Source organism: Macaca fascicularis, chromosome 2, assembly GCF_037993035.2.
Source record: "Macaca fascicularis isolate 582-1 chromosome 2, T2T-MFA8v1.1".
Taxonomy (NCBI): Eukaryota; Metazoa; Chordata; class Mammalia; order Primates; family Cercopithecidae; genus Macaca; species Macaca fascicularis.
This window is the reverse complement of record NC_088376.1, coordinates 182,322,335-182,344,512: the sequence shown is the minus strand read 5'-3', so window position 1 is coordinate 182,344,512 and position 22,178 is coordinate 182,322,335. Positions and strand designations below refer to the sequence as shown.

At 39.5% G+C, this 22,178-nt stretch overlaps 1 protein-coding gene across 13 annotated transcripts in view; it reads left to right on the top strand.

Annotated features, from left to right (window-relative positions):
• The first annotated feature begins 6,374 nt into the window (after nt 1-6,374).
• Nucleotides 6,375-22,178, top strand: part of TFG (trafficking from ER to golgi regulator) — a 37,505-nt gene continuing 21,701 nt past the window's right edge. For 4 of the 13 annotated variants that reach the window (XM_005548294.4, XM_045385385.3, XM_045385382.2 and 1 more), the window contains exons 1-3: nt 6,636-6,793; nt 11,458-11,684; nt 16,076-16,159. In XM_005548294.4, coding sequence (XP_005548351.1) covers nt 11,501-11,684; nt 16,076-16,159 — 268 coding nt within the window. In that variant the 5' untranslated portion in view covers nt 6,636-6,793; nt 11,458-11,500. Of the gene's footprint in view, nt 6,518-6,635; nt 6,794-7,126; nt 7,345-11,457; nt 11,685-16,075; nt 16,160-22,178 lie in introns of those variants that run through there. The other 9 variants (XM_074033588.1, XM_005548292.4, XM_074033592.1 and 6 more) reach the window with 3 other exon arrangements.

Below are 22,178 nucleotides of genomic sequence, written 5' to 3'. Positions count from 1 at the left end.
TTTCTTTTGTAGGCCACTGATCATATTTCTAAAAAAATTCCGTATATGTTAACCCTTTAACAAAAAGAAGAAAAAGCAATGCAGAGTGTTATGCCCTAAAGCTGCTATCTTTTACAAAGTATTTCTCATAGAACTATAGTTCAATTCTTATCTGTATTTTTCTTGCAACCTTGCAAGTTGGTGCTTCTGTACACGTGGAAGTGCGACCTTTATAATCTGCTGAACTTTAACATAAGCTGCTATGAAGCCATGATATAACAACTGAGACTTTATGGACCTTTGTGATAAAAAAAAAAAAAAAGAAAATGATATTTCTAGCCCAGTACTCAATAGGCAACAGCAGGGTAAAGAAGAATTCTGGACTGGGAGTTGTGGTCTCAGCTATAAGTTATGTGACTTGTGGCAAGACATTTACCCCATTTACCCAGGCATCAGAACCTGAGGCTCTGTCTCTATAAAGGAACTGGCAAGACTAGGTGAACTCTAAATTTCCTGCTATCTCTAAAATTTTGTGAATCTAACTGCAGGCTGAAGTTGTTCTTAAATTAACTTAAAATATTTTCTCATCTAAGTAACAAATGAATATATTTTCCTTAAGAAAAAAAAAATACAAAGAACAACAAATTAGAGTGTTCCAGATAGCGCTAAAGTCCCCTTTGACCATTACCACCAAATCCAAGCCCCTCTTGTCTTTTTCCTCTTCTCCCCAGAATTAACCACTGTAATGAGCTTTGTGTGTAAGCTTTCAGATTTTAAGAAATATGTACATACATTACACACTCACAGCAACTCACAGTCTTATGTACTTTCTTTTACATCAATGGTATAAGGAACTGTGTCAGTGGTCCCTAAGACCACTCCCAGGTTTGATGAATCACTAGAAGCACTCATTAGATTCAGCAAAGACTCACATTCATAGCTATTATTTATTACGAAGGGATATAAAGCAAAACCAGCAAAGGAAAACGTTGCATGGGGAGAAGTGCAGAGGAAACTAGAGCAAGCTTCCAGGAGTTCTCTTCCAGTGGAGTCATACAGGATGCACTTAATTTCTCTGGCAACAAACTGTGACAATGTGTGAAATATTGTCTACCAGGAAATCTCATGAAAGATTCATTAATCAGGGTTTTTATTGGGGCCTGGTCACATAGGCAACCGCTGCCTGGCATGTACCAAAATTCTAGACTTCAAGAAAGCAGGTATTCTGCATAAATCACATTGTACAAACAGTTTAGACACAGTTCATCATTCTTACCAAATAATGGGATGAGAAGACTCCTAAAATCCAATTGTCAGACACCAGCCAAGGGCCAATCTTGCAAGTGGGCCTTTCTGAGAAGAGCAGTCTCAGGCTACTATGTTAACTATTTTCTGCACACTAACGTAACTTTCTAAAACTTGCTTTTTGCACTTATCAAAATGTTTTTGATATCTAACTGTATGCATGTGTACATTTCTTTTAATTGCTCTATAGTCTTTCACTTGAAAACAAAACATTAATAACTGTGCTCTTATGTGCAAGCGTTTCTCTGGTACACTGCAAATGAAACTGTTGTGTCATAAGGCATTTTAGATATTGATATGAACTATTTAATGTCCCCACAACAAAGCATGAATGCCACATACTTTTTTTTTTACAAAGTGTTACGTAACTATTTTATTTTTCTCAGATGAATATATGAAAAACAGTATCTCATTGTAGTTTTACTTCGCATCTTTTATTGTAAGTCTCTATTGAAATGCCTTTTTGAGAATGCTGTTTAATTATGCATTTATATGGAGGGACTAAAAGCAGGATCCTTGGCATAAATGTTAGATTAGAGACATGAATGTCTCCAAGTACCCAGAGTTTGATTTTGTCTCTGATATGCATGATTCCTAGACTCTGGCAACTAGGTTTCTTTTACTTTTTTCTTCTTCTTCTTCTTTGTTTTGAGACAGAGTCCCACTCTGTCACCCAGGCTGGAGTGCAATGGCGTGAGATCATGACTCACTGAAGCCTTGACCTCCTTGGCTCAACGGGTCCTCCTGCCTCAGCCTCCCAAGTAGCTGAGACTACAGGTACATGCCACTATGCCTGGCTAATTTTTTTTATTTTTATTTTTAGTAGAGACAGGGTCTCACTGGATTGCCCAGGCTGGTCTCAAACTCTGGGGTCAAGTGATCATCCTGCCTTGGCCTCCCAAAGTGCTGGGATTATAGGCATGAGGAGCCACCATGCTGGGCCTAGGTTTCTTTCTTTTCTTTTCTTTTTTTGGAGATGGAGTCTCACTCTGTCACCCAGGCTGGAGTGCAGTGGCACGAACTTGGCTCACTGCAACCTCCACCTCCCAGGTTCAAGCAATTCTCCTGCCTCAGCCTACCCAGTAGCTGGAATTACAGGCACATGCCCCCATGCCTAGCTAATTGGGCCTAGGTGTCCTAAATGAGCCTAACAAAGCTACTCTTGATCAAATGAAAAGTTATATCTTCTTGCACATCTTGTGGCATTTGTATGAGTCTACTAGGGCTACCATAACAGAACACCACAGACTGGGTGGCTTAAACATCAGAAATTTATTTTCTCATAATTCTGGAGGCTGGAAATAAAAATGTTGGTAAGTTTGATTTCTTCTGAGGGCTCTCTCCTTGGCTTGCAGAAGGCTGCCTTCTTGCTGTCTCTTCACATGGTCTCGCCTCTGTGCATACCCATCTCTGGTTTCTATGTGTCCTAATCTCCTCTTCTTATAAGGACATCAGTCATACTGGATTAGGGTCTCACTCCAATGACCTCATTTTAACTTAATCACCTCTTTAAAGAATCCATCTCCAAACACAGTCCCCTTTGAGGTGGTTCAATATATGAATTCTGGGGGGAGGATGCAATTCAGCTCACAATTCCTTTCTCTTTCAACTTGAAATCTGACAGGTAATTTAGCACAGAGGTAATTTAGCAGAGAGGTAACTTAGCACTGTCTGCAGTGGATGCAAATGAAGAAAAGTGAATGATTTCAAATTACTAAGAGACAAATCCTACATGGCTAGGGAGCTAGGGACTTACCCATTGACAGCTGATCCTTTTGTTTTTTCTGGGAGCTTGATCTGTAAAGTGGCAGGGAACTTAGTTTTCATTATTTTACTCAATAACTATGTATTGAATGTCTAGATCAGCCTCTAGGGATACAAAATCTAGAAAGAACTGCCTTTGAGAGTAGTTTCTCTAAAGAGAGGTTGGACATAGAGCCCCATGGTAAGGCAAAAACATTTTAGGGTCTTCATGGATGTGAAGCTGGTAGGACAGGTTGAAGTATTTTGCTTAGCTAGTGCTAAGAATCACTCACTCAAAGACACCAAGTAAGAAAATCATTCCTTTTACCTTTCTCCTTCATTATTTCTGCATAGGGTGGTAGCTTCCTGTGTTCACACAAGCGAATCTTTACATTTAGCCAGTGGAGGTGAGGCTGAGCTGACCAGCTGGCTCCTGTTTGGTCCTCATGATTCCCCTTCTGTTTGGAGTTCTCTTACTTAGCTAGCTGCTGCCACAACAGAGCTGATTCTTGGCAAGGGACATAACTTCTTGCTGGAAATTCTCATCCAAGGAGGAATGTACACCCTTTCCTTGGTTCTTCTGAGGGTATATAAGATGACTCGAAGTTTCAAAATGATGTATACTAAATACTAAAGAAGGACATGATGAAACACAGATTTTACCTAAGTTGCTAATGGGGCTCATAGCCTTTGTCTCATTTCTTGTCCAGTCTGAGAATCCTGTTTTCATTCTTAGGATTTTCCCCCCTTTTCCACGTGAGGAGTTTTAGCTACACAGACTTTCAGGGAGAAAGAGCAGGTGGTAGGTAAGTTGGTTGGTTGATTCCTTCTCTTAAAACCACAGCGTAAGTCTTAACCCTTCTTCAGGTGAAACATGGAAAATAACCTGTGTACTGCAGAATCTCATATCTCTCCTTGCTACAGTCTGGGTCAAAGGTATTTCCTTGCACTGCTTCTCCTTCCTTCACATATCCTCAACTTTAATATACTACCATTAAGCAGTATTTTCTTTTTTTTTTCTTAGCAGTTCCTTGGAAGAAATGAGTAGTATTTTCTAGTTCAAGACTATGCTCAGTGTTCATTTAAAACCAAATTCATCTAGATGTAGAAAACGCGGCCAGTATGTATCTACAGACATAGTACAAGAGACCCATGTTCTTGGTAAGTGAGGTAACTGGTTCAATTCAGGTTATGGCTCTGTCATAGAGCCATAACCTGGTTATGGCTCATGTCTAGTTATCACCTGTATGTATTTAGCCTAAGTACATAGATGTGCATCAGCTTCGACTTGAGAAATCACCAGAACCCCACCTCTCAAGTTCCACAGAAATAGTTGGGAACAGGTTTTACCATTAAACAAGACTTTACTGATGGCTTGGGGATGAAGCATGAGGGAAATTACAACATAAAGAGCCTCAAGTTGCTTTCAGAGTCCATGAGCTCCAGACTTTCCACAAGGCCAGCTTATGGGTGCCTCTCTTCCTAGCATACGGATGACCACAGTGTAACAGGCACCAGTTTATTTCTCCTCAGTAGCAGGACTCTTGAGTGCCCCCTCACTGGGGATCCTCAGCAGATATTCTTTTCACCTTATAATAGGCCAAGGTTCATCTCCTTATCTCCTGCCTCAGGATCTGACCTCTTTTTAGTTTAAATATACTACTATAACAGTAGTATAATTTACTTCCTTCAGGGAATATTTTACCTTTGCCACATGGTTGTGGTTTTACCCCATCCCAAACCATTTTAATGACATCATAATACTATTATCTGACAGCAGTGCATCTCCTTAAATCTGTATTATTCCATTTTAAAAAATAAGCAATGAATAACTTCTTTGGAGAGCAATCAGGAACTGTTTTTCATTTCTTCTGCAGTACTCCACAACCTTATCCCTGCAAACAATTGTTCAAAGGGCAATACAACTGTTGGCAAATACAAATCAGAAGTGAACAGTCTAAACTTACATTATTTCACTCTCAAACAGAAGTTTCAGAGACTTATAACTGAAAAATATCACACTACTCATAGTAGTAAAAGAACATAGCTTCTCACCCTGAAACACTTGAATTTACCCCAGGTCCTTTACGAGTATCGGGTGTTAAAGCAAACTAAGTATGGCCTGAGAAGGACTCCATACTTTTATATTTGAATCCTTGTGGATGAACTGTAACCTAGCTTAATAGACAAGAATGAAAACCTAACTTAGGAGTATGCATCTGTAACAATAACCTAGTCTTGGCCAATTCCAGCCACCACCCTCAACCACTCATAGACTGCTAAGTGTTCAAATAAGGCAAACGCCAACCTGTAACCAATCCAGCTGTTTCTGTACTTGACTCCCGATTTCTGTACCTCATTTCCCTTTTTCTGTCTAAAATCTTCCACCACATGGCTGTGCTGGAGTCTCTGAATCTGCTGTGATTCTGGGGGCTGCCCAGTTTGTGAAATCATTCGTTGCTCAATTAAACTCCTTTAAATTTAATTCAGCTTAAGTTTTTCTCTTATAACTGGTAAACAACTGGAGACCAGGTAGGGTATAAATGCTTTATTTATCGGCTTAGTCTCCACCTTCGAAGTGACAAAGATTCTCTGCTTGGCCAAACTTCAGGCTCCTGAGCCTTCTCCTAGGCCCATCTGTGCATCTTCTTGTAAAACTCAGTTTCAGCAAAGAACCTTGTTAAGTCAGTATAGTAAGAATCCCTCACCCTTGATCAGGTTCCTCATCCTCCACCACCCCCAGGTGATGTCTGTTATCCTGGCCTGTCTTCATCTAGAATCCTGTTGTGTTGGTTTAGCCAGAATCTCCCTTGTCCCTGACATTTCCTCTTAGTAATTTTCCATCCACTGACCGACTCCCACCCCTTGGCTATAAATTCCCACTTATACTGTATTTCTATTTGAACAGGTAAAGGAGAAGGGAAGAGTACGTAGTGCACACTCAAATGCCTTATCCTCCAAAAATCACTCAGGAATCATTAGCCTTAATTTCCCAGCTTTTGTCCTTTACACAGTCACATATTTGTCTTGGCTTATAAACGCTGTCGGTCTTCCCTGCTGAATTGGAAACTCCTTGCTCACAAAATGATTCACCCCCATTCCTAGAACGGGGCTTGGCAAAGCGTAGGCTCCCAGTAATGAATGAATGGATTTGTGGAAGAAAAGGTTTTTATTTCATCTGTTACTACAATGGTCAACAACAACGACAAAAACCACTTAAAGTTGGACAGACCTGCAACCGGCTCTCAAAAAGTCTAGAACAGCGCACTACGCCCCGCCCATTGGCGAGAAACGGAAATACATGCTTTCCAGAAAACCGGAAGTGCCTGGTCACGCCCCGCGCATGCGTGAATCGGCGCAGCTCACGCTTCCTACAGCCCATCATCCAGCGAGAAAGCAGGGAGTCTTCGGTAGAGGCAGCCGGGACCGAGGCAGCCGGGACCCAGCCAGCCCTGAGCCTGGCGCATGCGTCCTGGTGTGTCCACGCGCAGTAAGGAGGGGCGAAAGGGCTTTTTTTTTTTTTTCTTGCTCCCGCCTCTCTTCTTCCCCCACCTGCCACGTACAGAGCCCGAGTTCTCGCTAGGCTTGTTGGGTCAACGCGATTGGCCGAGGCCCGCGCGAGCCTGCGAGCGAGGTGCGGCGGTCGCGGAGGGCAACGGAGCGGGCAGTGACCACCGCCTCCCCGCGACGCCCCAGTCCAGTGGCCTCGCGTCGGCCCATTCAGCTGAGACCTGCGGCGAGGCGGCGGCGCGGCCTCCGCAAGCCGGTATGGCCACTGGAGACGGGGGTTGCGGCCGCTCTCTCCGAGGAGGCCGGGAGACGAGGAGGCGCTGTGAAGGCCTCGCTCGAACCGCCCGGCGACTGGGGTCGGAGGCGCTGGGGAAGGGGCTGGAGGGAGGAGGGGGCGGGGGGAGGACGGAGCCGGAGGCAGGAAGGGCGGGGCTTTGCATAGGGGGAAGGGAAAGGAGGTCGCGGAGGGGGAGGGCAGAGAGGCAACCCCTGGCCGCGCTGGCCAGGAGGCGCGCCTCGGGGGCTCCGGGAGGCGAGTGGGCCAGTTAATTCCTTGGTGCAGCCTGCCTCAAAGGTTTTGGATTGAGAGGAGAGGGCCTTTGGGAGGTCTGGGTTGGCCGGCGCCCAGCACCCGAAGGCGCTCGGAAGGGTGCGGAGTGGCGCCTACGGGAATAAGTTGATTGGGGTCACTGAATTGGAGCCTGGTTCCTTGGCTAAGTCAACGCTTAAGCGCCAGCTGGAGGCCCAACCTGGTTTTATAGTGATGATTCTAGCTAATTTTAAGAGTTTGCTTTGCTGGACACTAAAGTAAGTATTTGAGATGCAGTGTCTCATTTAATCATCACAAGGATGCCTCCAAATTCAGATATTGTTATTTTCATTTGGAATATGTTGAAAGTGAGCCTTCGAGGACTTAAGATCACATCGCTGGTAGTGGGAATCTTGACCGTCTTGCTACACTGCCTCTGAGGCAGGGTTTGAGGCCTGTTGCCTTGTTTAGAATAATTACAGGTTGACTTGACTTAGTATTTCTTGAAGGAAACTGCTCCCCTCAGGAGGTGCCTAAGCCACAGCCTCTGAAATTGAGCAGGGTCTTACCCTTACAGATAGCAGAACCAGAAGTATGGCCACTGAACCTAGGTCCTGGTTCAGGAGGAAGGCTTTTTATATGACCTTGAGCATGTCAGATTATTCCCAGTGCTGAGAAAAGCGTTCCTGTTGGAGGGTTATATTATACAAGTTAGAGGCCGAGACATTTCTGGACTTCAGAGGGGCCGGGGCAGGGACAAGATGGGAGAAGAGCTTGTTGTAGGGCTCCTACTGGCAGTTCTAGGAGCTAGTTGTTAATACCAGTCTCTACTTTGGAAGAGAAAACGAGTACCAGAATTCTGTATATGAAGTAATGTTGGGATGGGATTTCCCCTTGAGAGGAAACTTTTGTTGCACACTTACTTTTGAGATACTTTTGTGTTTACTCTGGGGAGATGACTGCACGAGCTAACAACAGCTTTAGGAAAGAAGCACTGGTTCCTGGCCACAAGATATTTACAGTCAGTGGGAAACACAAAAAGTGAATTTGCATGCAAACACATGGAAGATAGAAAGCATACCTGACTCAATTTTTTTTTTTTTTTGAGACGGAGTCTCAGGTTGGTGTGCAGTGGCGTGATTCCCCCGGCTCACTGCAACCTCCGCCTCCCGGTTTCGAGCGATTCTCCTTCCTCAGCCTCCTGAGTATCTGGAATTACAGGCGCACACCACCACGCCTGGCTAATTTTTGTCTTTTTAGTAGAGACGGAGTTTCACCATGTTGATCGTCTGGTCTTGAACTCCTGACCTTGTGATCCGCCCGCCTCGGCCTCCCAAAGTGCTGGGATTACAGGTGTGAGCCACCGCGCCCGGCCTTCAAACTTTAAATCCATTGAAATTGGGCAACAAACCCGTACCCCAGTCAGAAGGACATACCATCAATTATATTCAAAGCTGGAATTTTTTCTTAATTAGGCATGTGTCTGACGGAAGTCACTTCTAGCTCCATAAAGAAGGTATAGTGTGAGGATCGGATGTAAAAACTGATCTGTATGACAGCTTTCTTCTCCCATACTTCAAAAAATTTAAAGTCTTTAAATACTATATGTCAGGCACTTTTCTAGGTGCTGCTGGGAATAGATAATACCAGCTTACTGAAGCTAAGCACTGGGTCCTTTTACATTATTCCTGGTTTACACTTCTTGTAGAAAGGAGAAGGTAACAAATACATTGATTTTTTGAAAGATCTTTATTACTCTTAGGCTGCAAAGCAAACAAGATGGAATATTTACCATCTTGGTGAAATAATTATACTTTAGAGCTTGGCACATAGTAGGTATTTAGAAGTAATTCCTGAATGCAGAAGGCATTGCAGAAGGCATTGCAGAAGGCGAAGAGTTGGTTGTATGGAGATTTCTGTTAATCACTGTCTTCATGAGAAGTCCATTGTAAGAACTGGCAGATAAAAAACTAACTGTATTCTTTCTTTGCGTTAAGATAAGCATGGCATCTCTAGAGTGGAATGCAGTTCACTCTATTCTGCATTGACCTTAAAGTGTTATATTTAGTTTTAATGACCCATTTCATTGAAGATTTATTAATAAAATATCTGTTCAGAGCATGGTGAGGGGTCTAGAGATACTAATTTAAGGACTAGTTAGGTGAAAGGACGAAGGGTATTTATATGAAGAATAGTAGAGCATTAATATATAATATTCATATAATAGGATTCATGGAAACTTTTTTCAAGTACTTGAAGGGTTGATATGCTGGGGGAGTAGGTGAGTGCTTTCACATACCCCGAAAGAATAAACAATAATTGCAGAGAAGTGTGGTGTTAATGAAATAACAGATTTAAGAAGAGGAAGCAGAAAGCTGCTAGTAGTAAGGCGGGAAGTTGAAACTAGAATGTGGCCAGTAGGAGTTTTTGGACACCTTTAAATGTCTCAGATCATTTTCTTGGGGCAGGAGGAGGAAGGAGTTGATGCTTAGGAAATGTTCAGCGTTTATAGATAACATTCAGGAACATCTTGGCCTTGAGAAGAAGAGATATTAACCCATTATTTGATAAGTAAATCCTCCCTTATTATCTAGCAACTATTTAACTTGCTAGAGACCTTCAACATTATTTTGAATTTAAAATTACACAGTCATGGCTGGACTTGGTGGCTAATGCCTGTAATCCCAGCACTTTGGGAGGCCAAGGTGTGTGGATCTCTTGAGGTCAAGAGTTCGAGAGCAGCCTGACCAACATGGTGCAACCCCATCTCTACTGAAAAAAACAAAAATTAGCTGGGCGTGGTGGCACATGCCTGTAGTCCCAGCCACTCAGGAGGCTGAGACACGAGAATCCCTTCAGCCCAGGAGGCGGAAGCTGCAGTGAGCTAATAGTGTGCCACTGCACTCCAATCTGGTGACAGAGTGAGACTCCATCTCAAAAAAAAGAAATAAATAAATAAAAATACAGTCATTACAGGATAGTCATACTGAATAAAATCAAAGATTAAAATAAAACCTAAGGGAAAATTCTGTAACGAATTAGTGTTTAGTGGCTAGTTGTTTGACACTGTCTTATTTAATAAAGTATACAGTCCATTCATACACACCCACCCAGGTGGGAGAGTTAGGGAGTATGCAGCACAGTAGTGGACAGTCTTTAAACAGTTCAGATGGGTGTTACTAATTTGTCCTTTCTCCTTCAGTTCCCCCACGTAGAGAGGAAATTAAAGACATACTCATGAGATCTTTCTTAGAAAAACTTGAGGCTCTATTTGAGTATTCACACATAACTCTGTCTTCAGAGTTAGCATTTACAGTTTATAGGATAATAGAGTTTTAAAGCCAGTAGTTATTTTTCCCTTTATTTAACAGCTATAGGATGACTATTGTCTGCCAGGCACTGTTGTAGGCTCTGGGAATACAGAAAACATAATAGTTTACTTCCTGCCATCAAGTGGAAAAGACAATAAAAAGTTACAAATTTTTGATGTCTGGTAGTGTTAAGTGCTTTGAAGAAAAATAAAGCAGGATAAGAAGATAATGACAGGGGAGCCATTTTAAATTAGATGGTTAGGAAAGACCTCTCTCAGTTCACAATTGATAAGGAATCTGAATCATATGAGGGGTATCAGAAAGTTTTAAGACAAAGGGAAAACGTGAAGTATGGGTATAGCAGGGGTGAGTGAAGAACAGAGGTAGGAAATGAAGTTAAATACTTGGCCAGGGACCAGAGGCCAGATGATTTTATAGGTCTTGCTTTTTGAGATGAGAATGCATTGGAAGGTTTTGAACAGAATGATGCTAGGTTTTACTTAACAGCGTTAACTGTGATGGTGAGACTAGATTAAAAGTGGGCAAAGGTAAAAAGCAGGCAGACTGGTTAGGAGTCTTTTCTAGTCGTTTAGGCAAGCGATGATGGTGGCTTGAGTCAAGTTGATAGCAGTGAAGGTGCTGAAGTGGTTGGACCCCAAAGTTCTTTTAAAGGTAGTGGCAACCATATTTTGTTGGCAGTTTGGATGTAAGGTTTGAGTGAAAGAGATCAGCCAAGGTTTTTTTGTCTTATACAACTCAAAGAAGTAGGATAAAGAGGCCTATAGGAGAGGCAGTTTTAGATGGGAGATCAGGAATTTATTTTTAGATATAGTAAGAAAAATCTAAATGGTAATGTCAGATGAACAGTTAAATATGAGAAAAAATTATAGTAGACATAAAAGCTTATTTTATTATCCCTAAAGTAAAATAATGTTGCCTCCAGACCATTTTAACATAAATATTGTAACATGGGGATAATGAATCTTTTGGAGGCCGGAGTTTCTTAGCATCTAATAGTAGCATTGCTCTCAACTTTTAAGATATGTTTTGTTGTTTAGTTATCAAAACCATTTTTATCAGTCTTTCTCTAGAGTTGTATATATAGAGCATCCTGGAGTCCACCATGAACGGACAGTTGGATCTGAGCGGGAAGCTAATCATCAAAGCTCAACTTGGGGAGGATATTCGGCGAATTCCTATTCATAATGAAGATATTACTTATGATGAATTAGTGCTAATGATGCAACGAGTTTTCAGAGGAAAACTTCTGAGTAATGATGAAGTAACAATAAAGTATAAAGATGAAGGTAAGAGTGTTTTTAAAGCTATTTTTTGAAGTCCTTTTTTTTTTTTTTTTTTTTTTAAAGAGACAGAGCCTCTGTTGCCCAGGCTGGAGTGTCACCTCAAACTCCTGGGCTCAAGCAATCCTGCCTCGGCCTCCCCAAAGTGCTGGGATTATAGGCATGAACTGCCATGCCTGACCTTAAAGTCTTAAGTATTGTATATGTTATTTTGCCCATTTTTATTGGACTCTTTCCCGTCCTCTCCTTCATGGTGGTTGAGCCCTTTCTTGTATTGAATGCGATGTTCATATAGTTACTATAATTCTCTTATCAGTTAAAAATAGCTAAGTGGGGCCGAGCACAGTGGCTCATGCTGTAATCCCAGCACTTTGGGAAACTGAGGTAGGTGGATCATTTGAGGTCAGGAGTTCGAGATCAGCATGGCCAACATGGTGAAACCCTGTCTCTACTAAAAATGCCAAAAATTAGCCGGGCGTGGTGGCATGCACCTGTAATCCCAACTACTTGGGTGGCTGAGGCAGAGAATTACTTGAACCCGGGAGGCGGAGCTTGCATTGAGCTGAGATCGCTCAACTGCACTCCAGCCTGGGTGATGGAGCAAGACTCTGTCTCAAAAAAAAAAAAAAATTGCTAAGTGGTTTATTAGAAGGGAATTTTAAGTGTTAGAACATTTTCACATACATTTTTACAAGCATTGTTTTCTCCTTTTGTCCATATAATTCTGGTTTCTTTTAGCCTGAAAAAAATTTTTTTTTCTATTCTTATTTCCCAAAATGAAAGGTTTTAGTATGCATGGAATGAAAAAGGCTTTCATGGTCAACTAAGTATGGGAAAGCTGGTTTAAGCAAAGACAAAAGTGTTTCTTTAGAAGTTTTCAGATTATAATACGTTTATATACGTTTTCAGAAGTTTGTAGTGTGCAGTGTTCCCAGACACATTTGTTGACAAAATTCTCTTTATGGAAATAGGTTTTTCCATAAAACTATAAAAAACTATAAATACATCTATAAATAGTTGTATTTATAGTTTTTTGAGGAACCTTCATACTGTTCTCCATAGTGGCTGTACTGTTTACATTCCTACCAGTAATATATGAGTTCCCTTTTCTCTTCGTTCTTGCCAGCATTTGTTATTTGTCTTTTTGATAATAACCATCCTAACTGGGGTGACCCTCATTGTGGTCTTCATTTTCCTGATATGTGTGCATTTCCCTAATGATTTGTGATGTTGAGCATTTTTTCATATATTTATTGACCATTTCTATGTCTTTTTTTGAGAAATACCTGTTCAGATCATTTGCCAATTTTAAAATTGGATTGTTTGTTTTTTAGCTGTTGAGATGTTTGAGTTCCTTGTATATTCTGAATATTCATCCTCTGTCAGATGTGTAGTTGTATTTCCTCCTATTCTGTAAGTTCTCTTTTCACTCTCTTGTTTCCTTTGCTGTGCAGAAAAGCTTTCCAGTTTGAGATAATCGTATTTATTTTTGCTTTTATTGACTGCACTTTTGAGGTCTTATTCTTGAAATCTTTTCCCGACCTATTAAAGAGGTTATCCTTTTCCTAATGAGTGGTCTTGGTGGTTTTGTCGGAAGTCAGTTGACCATAGATAACATGGATTAATTTCCAGGTTCTCTATTCTGTTTCGTTGTTCTATGTGTTCCGTTGATCTATGTGTTCTCTTGGTCAATGGGTCTGTTTTTATGTCAGTTCTGTTGTTCTGTGGGTCCATTTTTATGCCAGTCCGTGCTTACTACAGCTTTGTAGTGTATTTTGAGGTCAGTAAGTGTGACACCTTCAGCTTTGTTCTTTGCTTAGTATTGCTTTGACTGTCTGGGGTTTTATGTAGTTCTGTACAAGTTTTATGATTTGTTTTTAAATTTTTGTGAATAATTTTATTGGTGGTTTGATAGGGATTGAATTGAATCTGTAAATTGCTTTGAGTAGTTTTGTCATTTTAATGATATTCTTCTAATCTATAAGCATGGGATGTCATTACATATGTCAGCTCTTCAGTTTCTTTCATCAGTGTTTTTTTTTGTAGAGGTTTTTCATCTTCGTTAAACTTCTTCCTCGATATTTAAAAATTTTTGTAGCTATGGTTAATGGGATTGCATTTTTTATTTTTATTTTTTGTATTTGTATAGAAACACTACTTATTTTTGTGTATTTATTTTGTTTCCGACAACTTTATTGAATTCATTTATTGGTTCTAAGGGTTTTGGTAGAGTTTTTAGGTTTTTGTGTATATAAGATTATGTCATCTACAAACAGGGAAAGTTTGACTTCTTCCTTTCCAATTTGGATACCCTTTTTTTCTCTTGCATAATTGCTCTGGCTAGTACTTCCTTAACTCTTTTAAAAATTTTTTATTTTTATTTATTTTTTATTTTTTTGGCCTTGAGACAGTGTCTTGCTCTGTCTCCTAAGCTGAAGTGCAATGGTGTGATCATGGCTCGTTGAAGCCTTGAACTGCTGGGCTCAAGCAGTCCTTGCAGCTCAGCCTCCCATGTAGGTGGGACTGCAGGCGTGTGCCACTGCACGCCGCTTCTTCATGTTTATCAAAATGGAGCTCTCACTGTGTTGCCCAGGCTGGTCCTGAACTCCTGGGCTCAAGCGATCCTCCTGCCTTGCCTGCCAGAGTGCTGAGATGACAGGCATGAGTCAGTGTGCCTGGCCTTTAACTGCCTTTTTTCACTTGAAGATCCTTTGCATTTATCTCAAACTGACCTCATTGATTGGCTTTCTCTTAGCTACCTTGTTTTTGTTTAGGTCTAAGGTCAGCAAACTTTAATAGATCAGAGATAATAACTAATGTAGCTTTGTGGGTCACATAAGGCCTCTGTCTTATCTTTTTTTGCAATGTAAAAACCATTTTTCATTCACAGACCTGTAATAACACAGGGATTTTGCCCCTTGGTCACAGTTAGTGGACCCTTAGCTTGAGTTGTAATTTGTCTTCCACATTTAGTTACAACTTTGTATTTCATGATTTTTTTTTTTTTTTTTTTTTTTTTTGAGACAAAGTCTTGCTCTGTCGCTCAGGCTGGAGTACAGTGGTGTGATCTTGGCTCACTGCAACCTCCACCTCCCAGGTTCAAGTGATTCTCCTGCCTTGGCCTCCCAAGTAGCTGGAATTACAGGCACACGCCACCACACTGGGCTGATTTTTGTAATTTTAGTAGAGATGGGGTTTCTCCATGTTGGCCAGGCTGGTCTCGAACTCCTGACCGCAGGTGATCTGCCCACCTCAGCCTCCCAAACTGCTGGGATTACAGGTGTGAGCCACCACACTCGGCCAAAAAGTTTTTGATTGTTTTGATTTGTCTTCCTTAGATTCTGTTAGTAGAGTGGAGGGATGGCTTAGGTGAAGTTCCTGCCATCAGAGATAACTCTGTTTCTGTTGTAGGATTCAGAAAAGGAAAAAAAGTAACAGGAAGTTTTCTTTTTTTACATACATACTTTATTTTCTTTTAAAAATGTGTTTATGAAAGTTGAACATTAAACAGGTATGTTACGGGAAGTGGGTCTGGCTATAAGGAGCTAAAAACAGTTATAAAATTCTCAGTTTTGTCATCTTTGTCCAAAATAAATCCACCTAATTTGTGTTAAAAATAGGTGCAGCAGAGCATCCCAGAAGTAGTCTTGTGGCCTCCCCAGGACAGAACTCCTCCCCACCCAACTGTTTGTGAAGACACCCTGCAGAGGTCCCTGATGAACTCCTTGTCTCTGGCTGCTTTTTTATTCTTGCTTTCTTTAGGGAACATATTTTTCCCTTAGCCCTTTGAAAGCTTTTGACACATACAGTTGGTATGCTAATTATAGCATTCTTTATCCCTGAGATCTGGGGGACTTCATGGTCATAAATATGCATTGTTTTGAATATATAAATATTTTTCTAGGAAGAGTTGATTGTTTTCATCTTAGAATCAAAATGGTCAGTGACCTGAAAGAATTTACTATCCATTCGTTAAAGCAGTTTTGCAACAGTAGTGTTTTATTGTACCTATGATTAAGATTTGAACTTTGGGAAACTTTTTTATTTCTTGGTAAAATACGTAAATTTTTTGGAATGAAAAGATTTCAGTCTAAACCAACAATTTATGATATTGCTGTCTATGAATCTCCTCCTAGTGACTAGTAGATATTAAGGCACTTAATGCGTTAACTTTAGCTATATTTTTTCATGTGGATATGTGTAAATACCTTGCCGTAAGAGTAATAAGCAAAACTGATTTAGTGTGTTTTTGAACAAATGCGTTTTTGCTAGACAAACCTTTAAAGTTTAAGGGTTTTATGGGAGAGTTCAACTATGTTCTACAATCTACATTTTGGATTTTTAATTTTTACTAGTTTACTGCTTATACAAATCTGAAACTTTTTTTTAAATTCCAGATGGAGATCTTATAACAATTTTTGATAGTTCTGACCTTTCCTTTGCAATTCAGTGTAGTAGGATACTGAAACTGACATTATTTGGTGAGTAGTAAACTTTCTAATAAATTTACTATTTTATTCATTGTATTTTAAAGATGTTTGGCTTTTTTCTTTTTAAAGACTCAGGTAAGCAATAACTGATTCAAATATTATTACATTTATTTGTGTCCAGGTAGTTATTTTAGGTTACTTGAAGCTTATGGCTATGTATGTTTTAAGCAAATGATGGAAGTTTAATTCAGTAAAAACAGAGTGTTAAGTATGTTATTTTTTTGAAATCAGGTATAACTTAGTTATCCCTGGTACAGTATTATAGTTTTAATTTAGCTGTATTAGAGTTTTTGAATTGTAATTATCTTCTCTCACATTACAGTATGTTGTTACTTATTCTCAGGGCTTAACATGTAAGTCTGATACTTGAAACCAGTAGTCTCCAACCTTTTTGCACTGGAAACTGGTTTTGTGTAAGACATTTCTGTGGACGGGGTGGGGGGAGGTCAGCGGGAGAAGGTTTCGGGATGAAACTCTTCCGCTTCGCATGTGCAGTTTGCAATAGGGTTCACACTCGTATGTGAATCTAATGCCACTGCTGAACTGACAGGAGGCAGAGCCCACCACTTACCTCCTACTGTGCAGCCCGGCCCGGTTTGGTTCCTAACAGGCCACAGAGCAGCACTGGGTTGGGGACCCTTGCTTTAGACAGTATTTCCCAAGGAGTACTTAAAGATTAAAAATAGTTCTGATAAAAACCAGTGCAAGACTAATTTTAATCTTTTAGATTTTTTCTTTTGGATCTTGATAGATATGCAAGGTAGAACTTTAAGGGACAAGATAGAAAAGATTACAGAGTTAAACGTTAGTGTGATTATGTGAAAAATAAAATGTGTACACTTTTTCCGGTTGTTTTGTTTAGCATTTCATTTTTTTAAATTTTGTTGCATGAATCTTAAAGTTCAGTATGAAATACAATCATGGTCTACTGATTTAATTTGTATCTATTTCATCTCCATCTAGGAAGGATGAATATGAATAATCAGAATTTAAATGTTAAATAACAGAAACTGTTTAAAATTATTTAAAATAAAGGTATCTTTTTACAGTATTGAATATAAAATACTTAACTATTGACTAGGCATAAAGCAGATTAGATAATCTGAAGACCCTTACTTTAAACAGGATCTGCTAGACAAACTTACAAATGTATTTTTTGAATTCTGTAATTCAGCTTGCCCAGAAAAGTAAGGGAAATATCCAGGGAACAAAAAATAGATGGAACTAAAGCCGGATGTACCAAAAGCTGAAACTTGGGGTGTTCTTGGTGGTGATAGTAGAGATTTTAGCCTCCATAATTTAAGGAATTGCCATCTGGCGTCTACATGGTGTAGGCCCTTGGTCCTAGTCCCTCAGTAGGCCATGCTTTCAAAAACAATATTTTAGAAAAGTCTGCCTTGATACAGGAAAAGTCAAGGAAGCTTGACTCTTATACTTTGGCCCATCAGGGGCTTGGGAAGTGTCCCTTGAGGATTCGTAATTGTGGTCCTCAAGTGAGTTGGGTTTAAATTTAAACTATCCATGTAGTTTGGTAACTCTGAAACCCAGATGTTACCATTTTAGAAAAATCTCAGAAGAAAGGCCAAAATCTCTCTTGAGGGGTGTGTTCTCAATCCAGGTCACATAGGTTTCTCACAGACAAAACTGTAAGACACACGAAACTGTCATGTAAGCAAGAACCACTGGACACAACTAATAGTAGGATTAGATTTTCAAGAACTTTTGTTAAAATATGTGATAGTCTACAAAATTAAAAGTTATTTAAGACATAAAAGAAGGAATAAGAATATAAAAGTGGCCAGGCATGGTGACTCATGTCTGTAATCCCAGCACTTTTGGGAGGCCAAGGCAGACGGATTGCCTGAGCGCAGGAGTTCGCGACTGGCCTGGGCAACACGGTGAAACCCCGTCTCTACCGAAATACAAAAAATTAGCCAGCTGTGGTGGTGGGCGCCTGTAGTCCCAGCTACTTGAGAGGCTGAGGCAGGAGAATTGCTTGAACCTAGGAGGCGGAGATTGCAGTGAGCCGAGATCGCGCCACTGCACTCCAGCCTGGGTGACAGAGTGAGACACCATCTCAGGAAATAAAAAACAAAAAAACGAGAATGTAAGAACAAGGTGCTATTGTGCTATGGAAAAAGAATAAACAGATTTTAAAAAGAACTTAAAGTAACTTGGAAATGAGAAATATAATCATTGAAATTAAACACTTAAGTGGATAGGTTAAACACATTAGTCATAGCTAAAAAGAGAATTAGTGAACTGCAAAGGAAATCCAAATAAATTACAGAGTAAAGCACAAAAACACAGGCAAAGAGAAGGTGAAAATGAGAACATCCAGAATATTTCCATTCAGAGTTTCAAGAAGGAGAGAATGGGAGAGTGGAAATATGTTGAGGTAATGACTAAAGAAATTTTCAGAATTATATAAAAGATATAAACCCTCAGATTCAGAAGGCACAGGGAGCCTTGAGCAGGGATAAGAAAGGGCACATCCCCACTGGACATATTGTCATGAAACTGGAAAATGTCTAAGACAGAGAGATTACCTTAAAAGCCAGAGAGAATAAGACTTATCACATATGAAACAATTAGACTGTTGGTAGACTTCTTCATAGTAGTAATAGAAGCTAAAATACAGTAGTATCACAGTTGCAAACAGTTAAGAAAAATAACTAGAAAAGTAGCATCCTGTACTCCACTAAATTTCATGAATGAGGAGAAGTAAAAATACTTTGACAGACTGAGAATTTACCACTCACAGACCCTTGTTAAAGTAATTTTTAACAGTGGTCTTCATCAAGAAGGAAATTTAGTTCAGAAGGTGGTGAAAGATGCAAGAAGCAATGTGAGCAGATAAACTGTTGCTTGATCCTAGGCCCTCAGTAGGGTAAGCTTTCAAAAGCAGTATTTTAGAAAAGCTTTTCCCTTGATACAGGAAAAGTCAAGGAAGCTTAACTCTTAAATCTTGGGCTGTCAGGGGATTGGGAAGCACCAATGAAATTAATGTGTATGTTTTAATGAGCATTGATTGTTACAAAAAATTGATAGTTTTAGGGAATAAAAACAATTTGGGACAAGAATACTGGGCAATAATATGTAAGAAAGGAAGGGATGATAGGAATACAAATATTTTAAGGACTTATTTGGGAGGAAGATTGTAATTAACTTTAGATTTTTTAAATTGCATACTACAAATGTGCAAGTATGCATGATATACATGTAAGAGTTATTATTGAAAAATTAGACATTGTCAGGAAAGGAGAAAAAAAGAAAACAAAAGGGTACCTGTTCAGTTCAGTAGAAAGTGGTGGCAGAATAAAAGAAATAGAAAGCTTAATAGAAAGAGCAAAATACTAATCACAGTACACAGGAATTGACTACATATATCAGTTAAAATAATCTCTTAATGGAGTTTAAAAAAAAATCCAGTTCCATGCTACTTCCAAGAGACATAAAATATTATTATGCAAAGCTTGAAAGTAAAGGGCTAGAAAAAGAGACTAGACAAATGCAAAGAAAGCTGGTTATTGACAGAATAGACTTGTATAAAAACTTGAGTAGTAATAGTCACTCTATGATGATAAAAAGAATAATTCACTGTGACTGTATAACAATCTGAACACTTATGCATGTTAGCTTTAGATGTTTTCCCCTAAGAAAAATTGACAGAACAAAGATAAATCAATAAATGTACAATTATGGAAGAGCTGATAAATCAAGCAGGCTCAAACAGCCTTGGTCTTCTACATCTAGCAGTTAGGGAGAAATACATTTTTTTGTTTGTTTGTTTGTTTGTTTTTGAGTACTCATAGTGCATTATAGAAGTTGACTGTAAATCAAGTCTTCCAGAAAATTCCAAGATATAACAGAGAATAGATATTTTAAAGGTCCTATTCTCTGGCCTTTTTAGAGAACATTGGACAGAATATGTAACCCAAATTTCCCTACTTTTGGAGACAAATACAGTTTTAAATAAGTCAAAGAAGAAATAATAATGGGAATTAGAAATAAGTAGGTAATGACTTCTGTGTAACCAAGTTTTTAGAGAATGCTAAAGCTGTACTTAGAGTAGTACTTACAGCCTTAGATACTTATATTAGTAAACTGGATTGGAAAGTTTTGAGCAAGGTATTCAAACAGTTACAGAAGGACAAAGCTCAAATAACTTGGAAGGAAATAATACAGAAGAGATGTGAACTAGAAATCGGAATTGTTAGGATCAACAATTTTAAAAAGATGCCGTTGGCAAACCTTTATGAGGATTAGTTAAGGAGAAACAAGGTACGGATAAGCAATGTTAGAAATGAAAGGTTTATAGTAGAAACTTTAAAAATTTATATTATATATACCATGAATTCCTTTATTTAAATTTGAAAACTCAGGTGACATGGACAATTTCTTAGGGAAATTTAATGTACTATTTCAAGAAAAGAAAATTTGATTGCCCCAATTAACATTAAAGAAATTGGACCAACTATTATACCAAATACTTAAGGAACAGATGATTCTAAATTATACAAACTATTCAAGAGCATAGGCAAAGAGGGAATATGCACTAATTCATTTTGTGGGATTAATATAACATTAACATGAAAACAAGCCAGGGAAAATGAAGACCAGTGTCACTTATGATCATAGATAGAAAATATTAAGTAATATTTACAAATCAAACTCATCAGTGAATATTAAAACACACCATTGTCAAAATTGCTCACCTAAGGAGTCTAAGATTGCTTTAAATTAGAAAATCACATACTACTTTCTATATAACAGATTAAAGGAGAAAAACTGAATCATCTCTAGATAAAGAAAAGCCATTTATATCTCAATCATGTTGAAAAGTCATAGCAAACTATGAATAAAAGGGAATTCTTTTTTTTGAGACAGAGCCTCTCACTGTCGCCCAGGCTGGAGTGCAGTGGCTCGATGCTCACTGCAAGCTCCGCCTCCCGAGTTCACGCCATTCTGCCTCAGCCTCCAGAGTCGCTGGGACTACAGGCGCCCGCCACCACGCCTGGCTAATTTTTTTTTTGTATTATTAGTAGAGACGGGGTTTCACCATGTTAGCCAGGATGGTCTTGATCTCCTCACCTCGTGATCCACCCACCTCGGCCTCCCAAAGTGCAGGAATTACAGTTGTGAGCCACCACGCCTGGTCAAAAGGGAATTATTTTACCTCATATGGGGGCATTTATTACATAGAACAACTGCTCTGTGCCTAATAAAAAAGGATTATAAATGTAACTAACATACCAATTATATACAACGAAACATAGTTGGAATAAACCTAACAGTCTAGATTGTTTTGGATGAAACATAAAATTATTTAAAATCGAGTAGGGGAATGGGTTTTAAGGAAAGGTACTCTGGGAGATTTAATTATGTCTATGCTGTTTCATTTCTTAGTGGTTAGGAGCAAAGATGAAAAAAATACTAAGGTTTGGCCAGGCGTGGTGTCTCACGCCTATAATCCCATCACTTTGGGAGGCCGGACCAGCCTGGCCAACATGGCGAAACACTGTCTCTACCAAAAAAAAAAAAAAAAAAAAAAAAATTAGCTGGGCGTAGTGGTGCACGCCTATAGTCCCAGCTACTTGGGAGGCTGAGGCAGAATTGCTGAACCCAGAAGGCAGAGGTTGCAGTGAGCTGGGATCAGGCCACTGCACTACAGCCTGGGTGACAGAGCAAGACTCTTTCTTGAAAAAAATATAAATATATATAAAGCTTTAACAAAGATGGGTGTTTAGTAAGTATTTTGTTGTGTGCTTGAAATGGTTCATTAAAGTCTTCCAATTATATTCACACTAATGAAGATACATTATTATGTGTACTAGGGTTCTCCAGAGGGATGGAACCAATAAGATACATGGGAGTTTTTTTAGGGAGAATTGCAAGGTGATTACAAGGTGAAGTCCCATGATAGGCCATCTGCAAGCTGGGGAAAGAGAGAAGCTGATGCTGATAGTGGCTCAGTGACTCAGTCCAAGTCCAAAAGCTTGAAAACCAG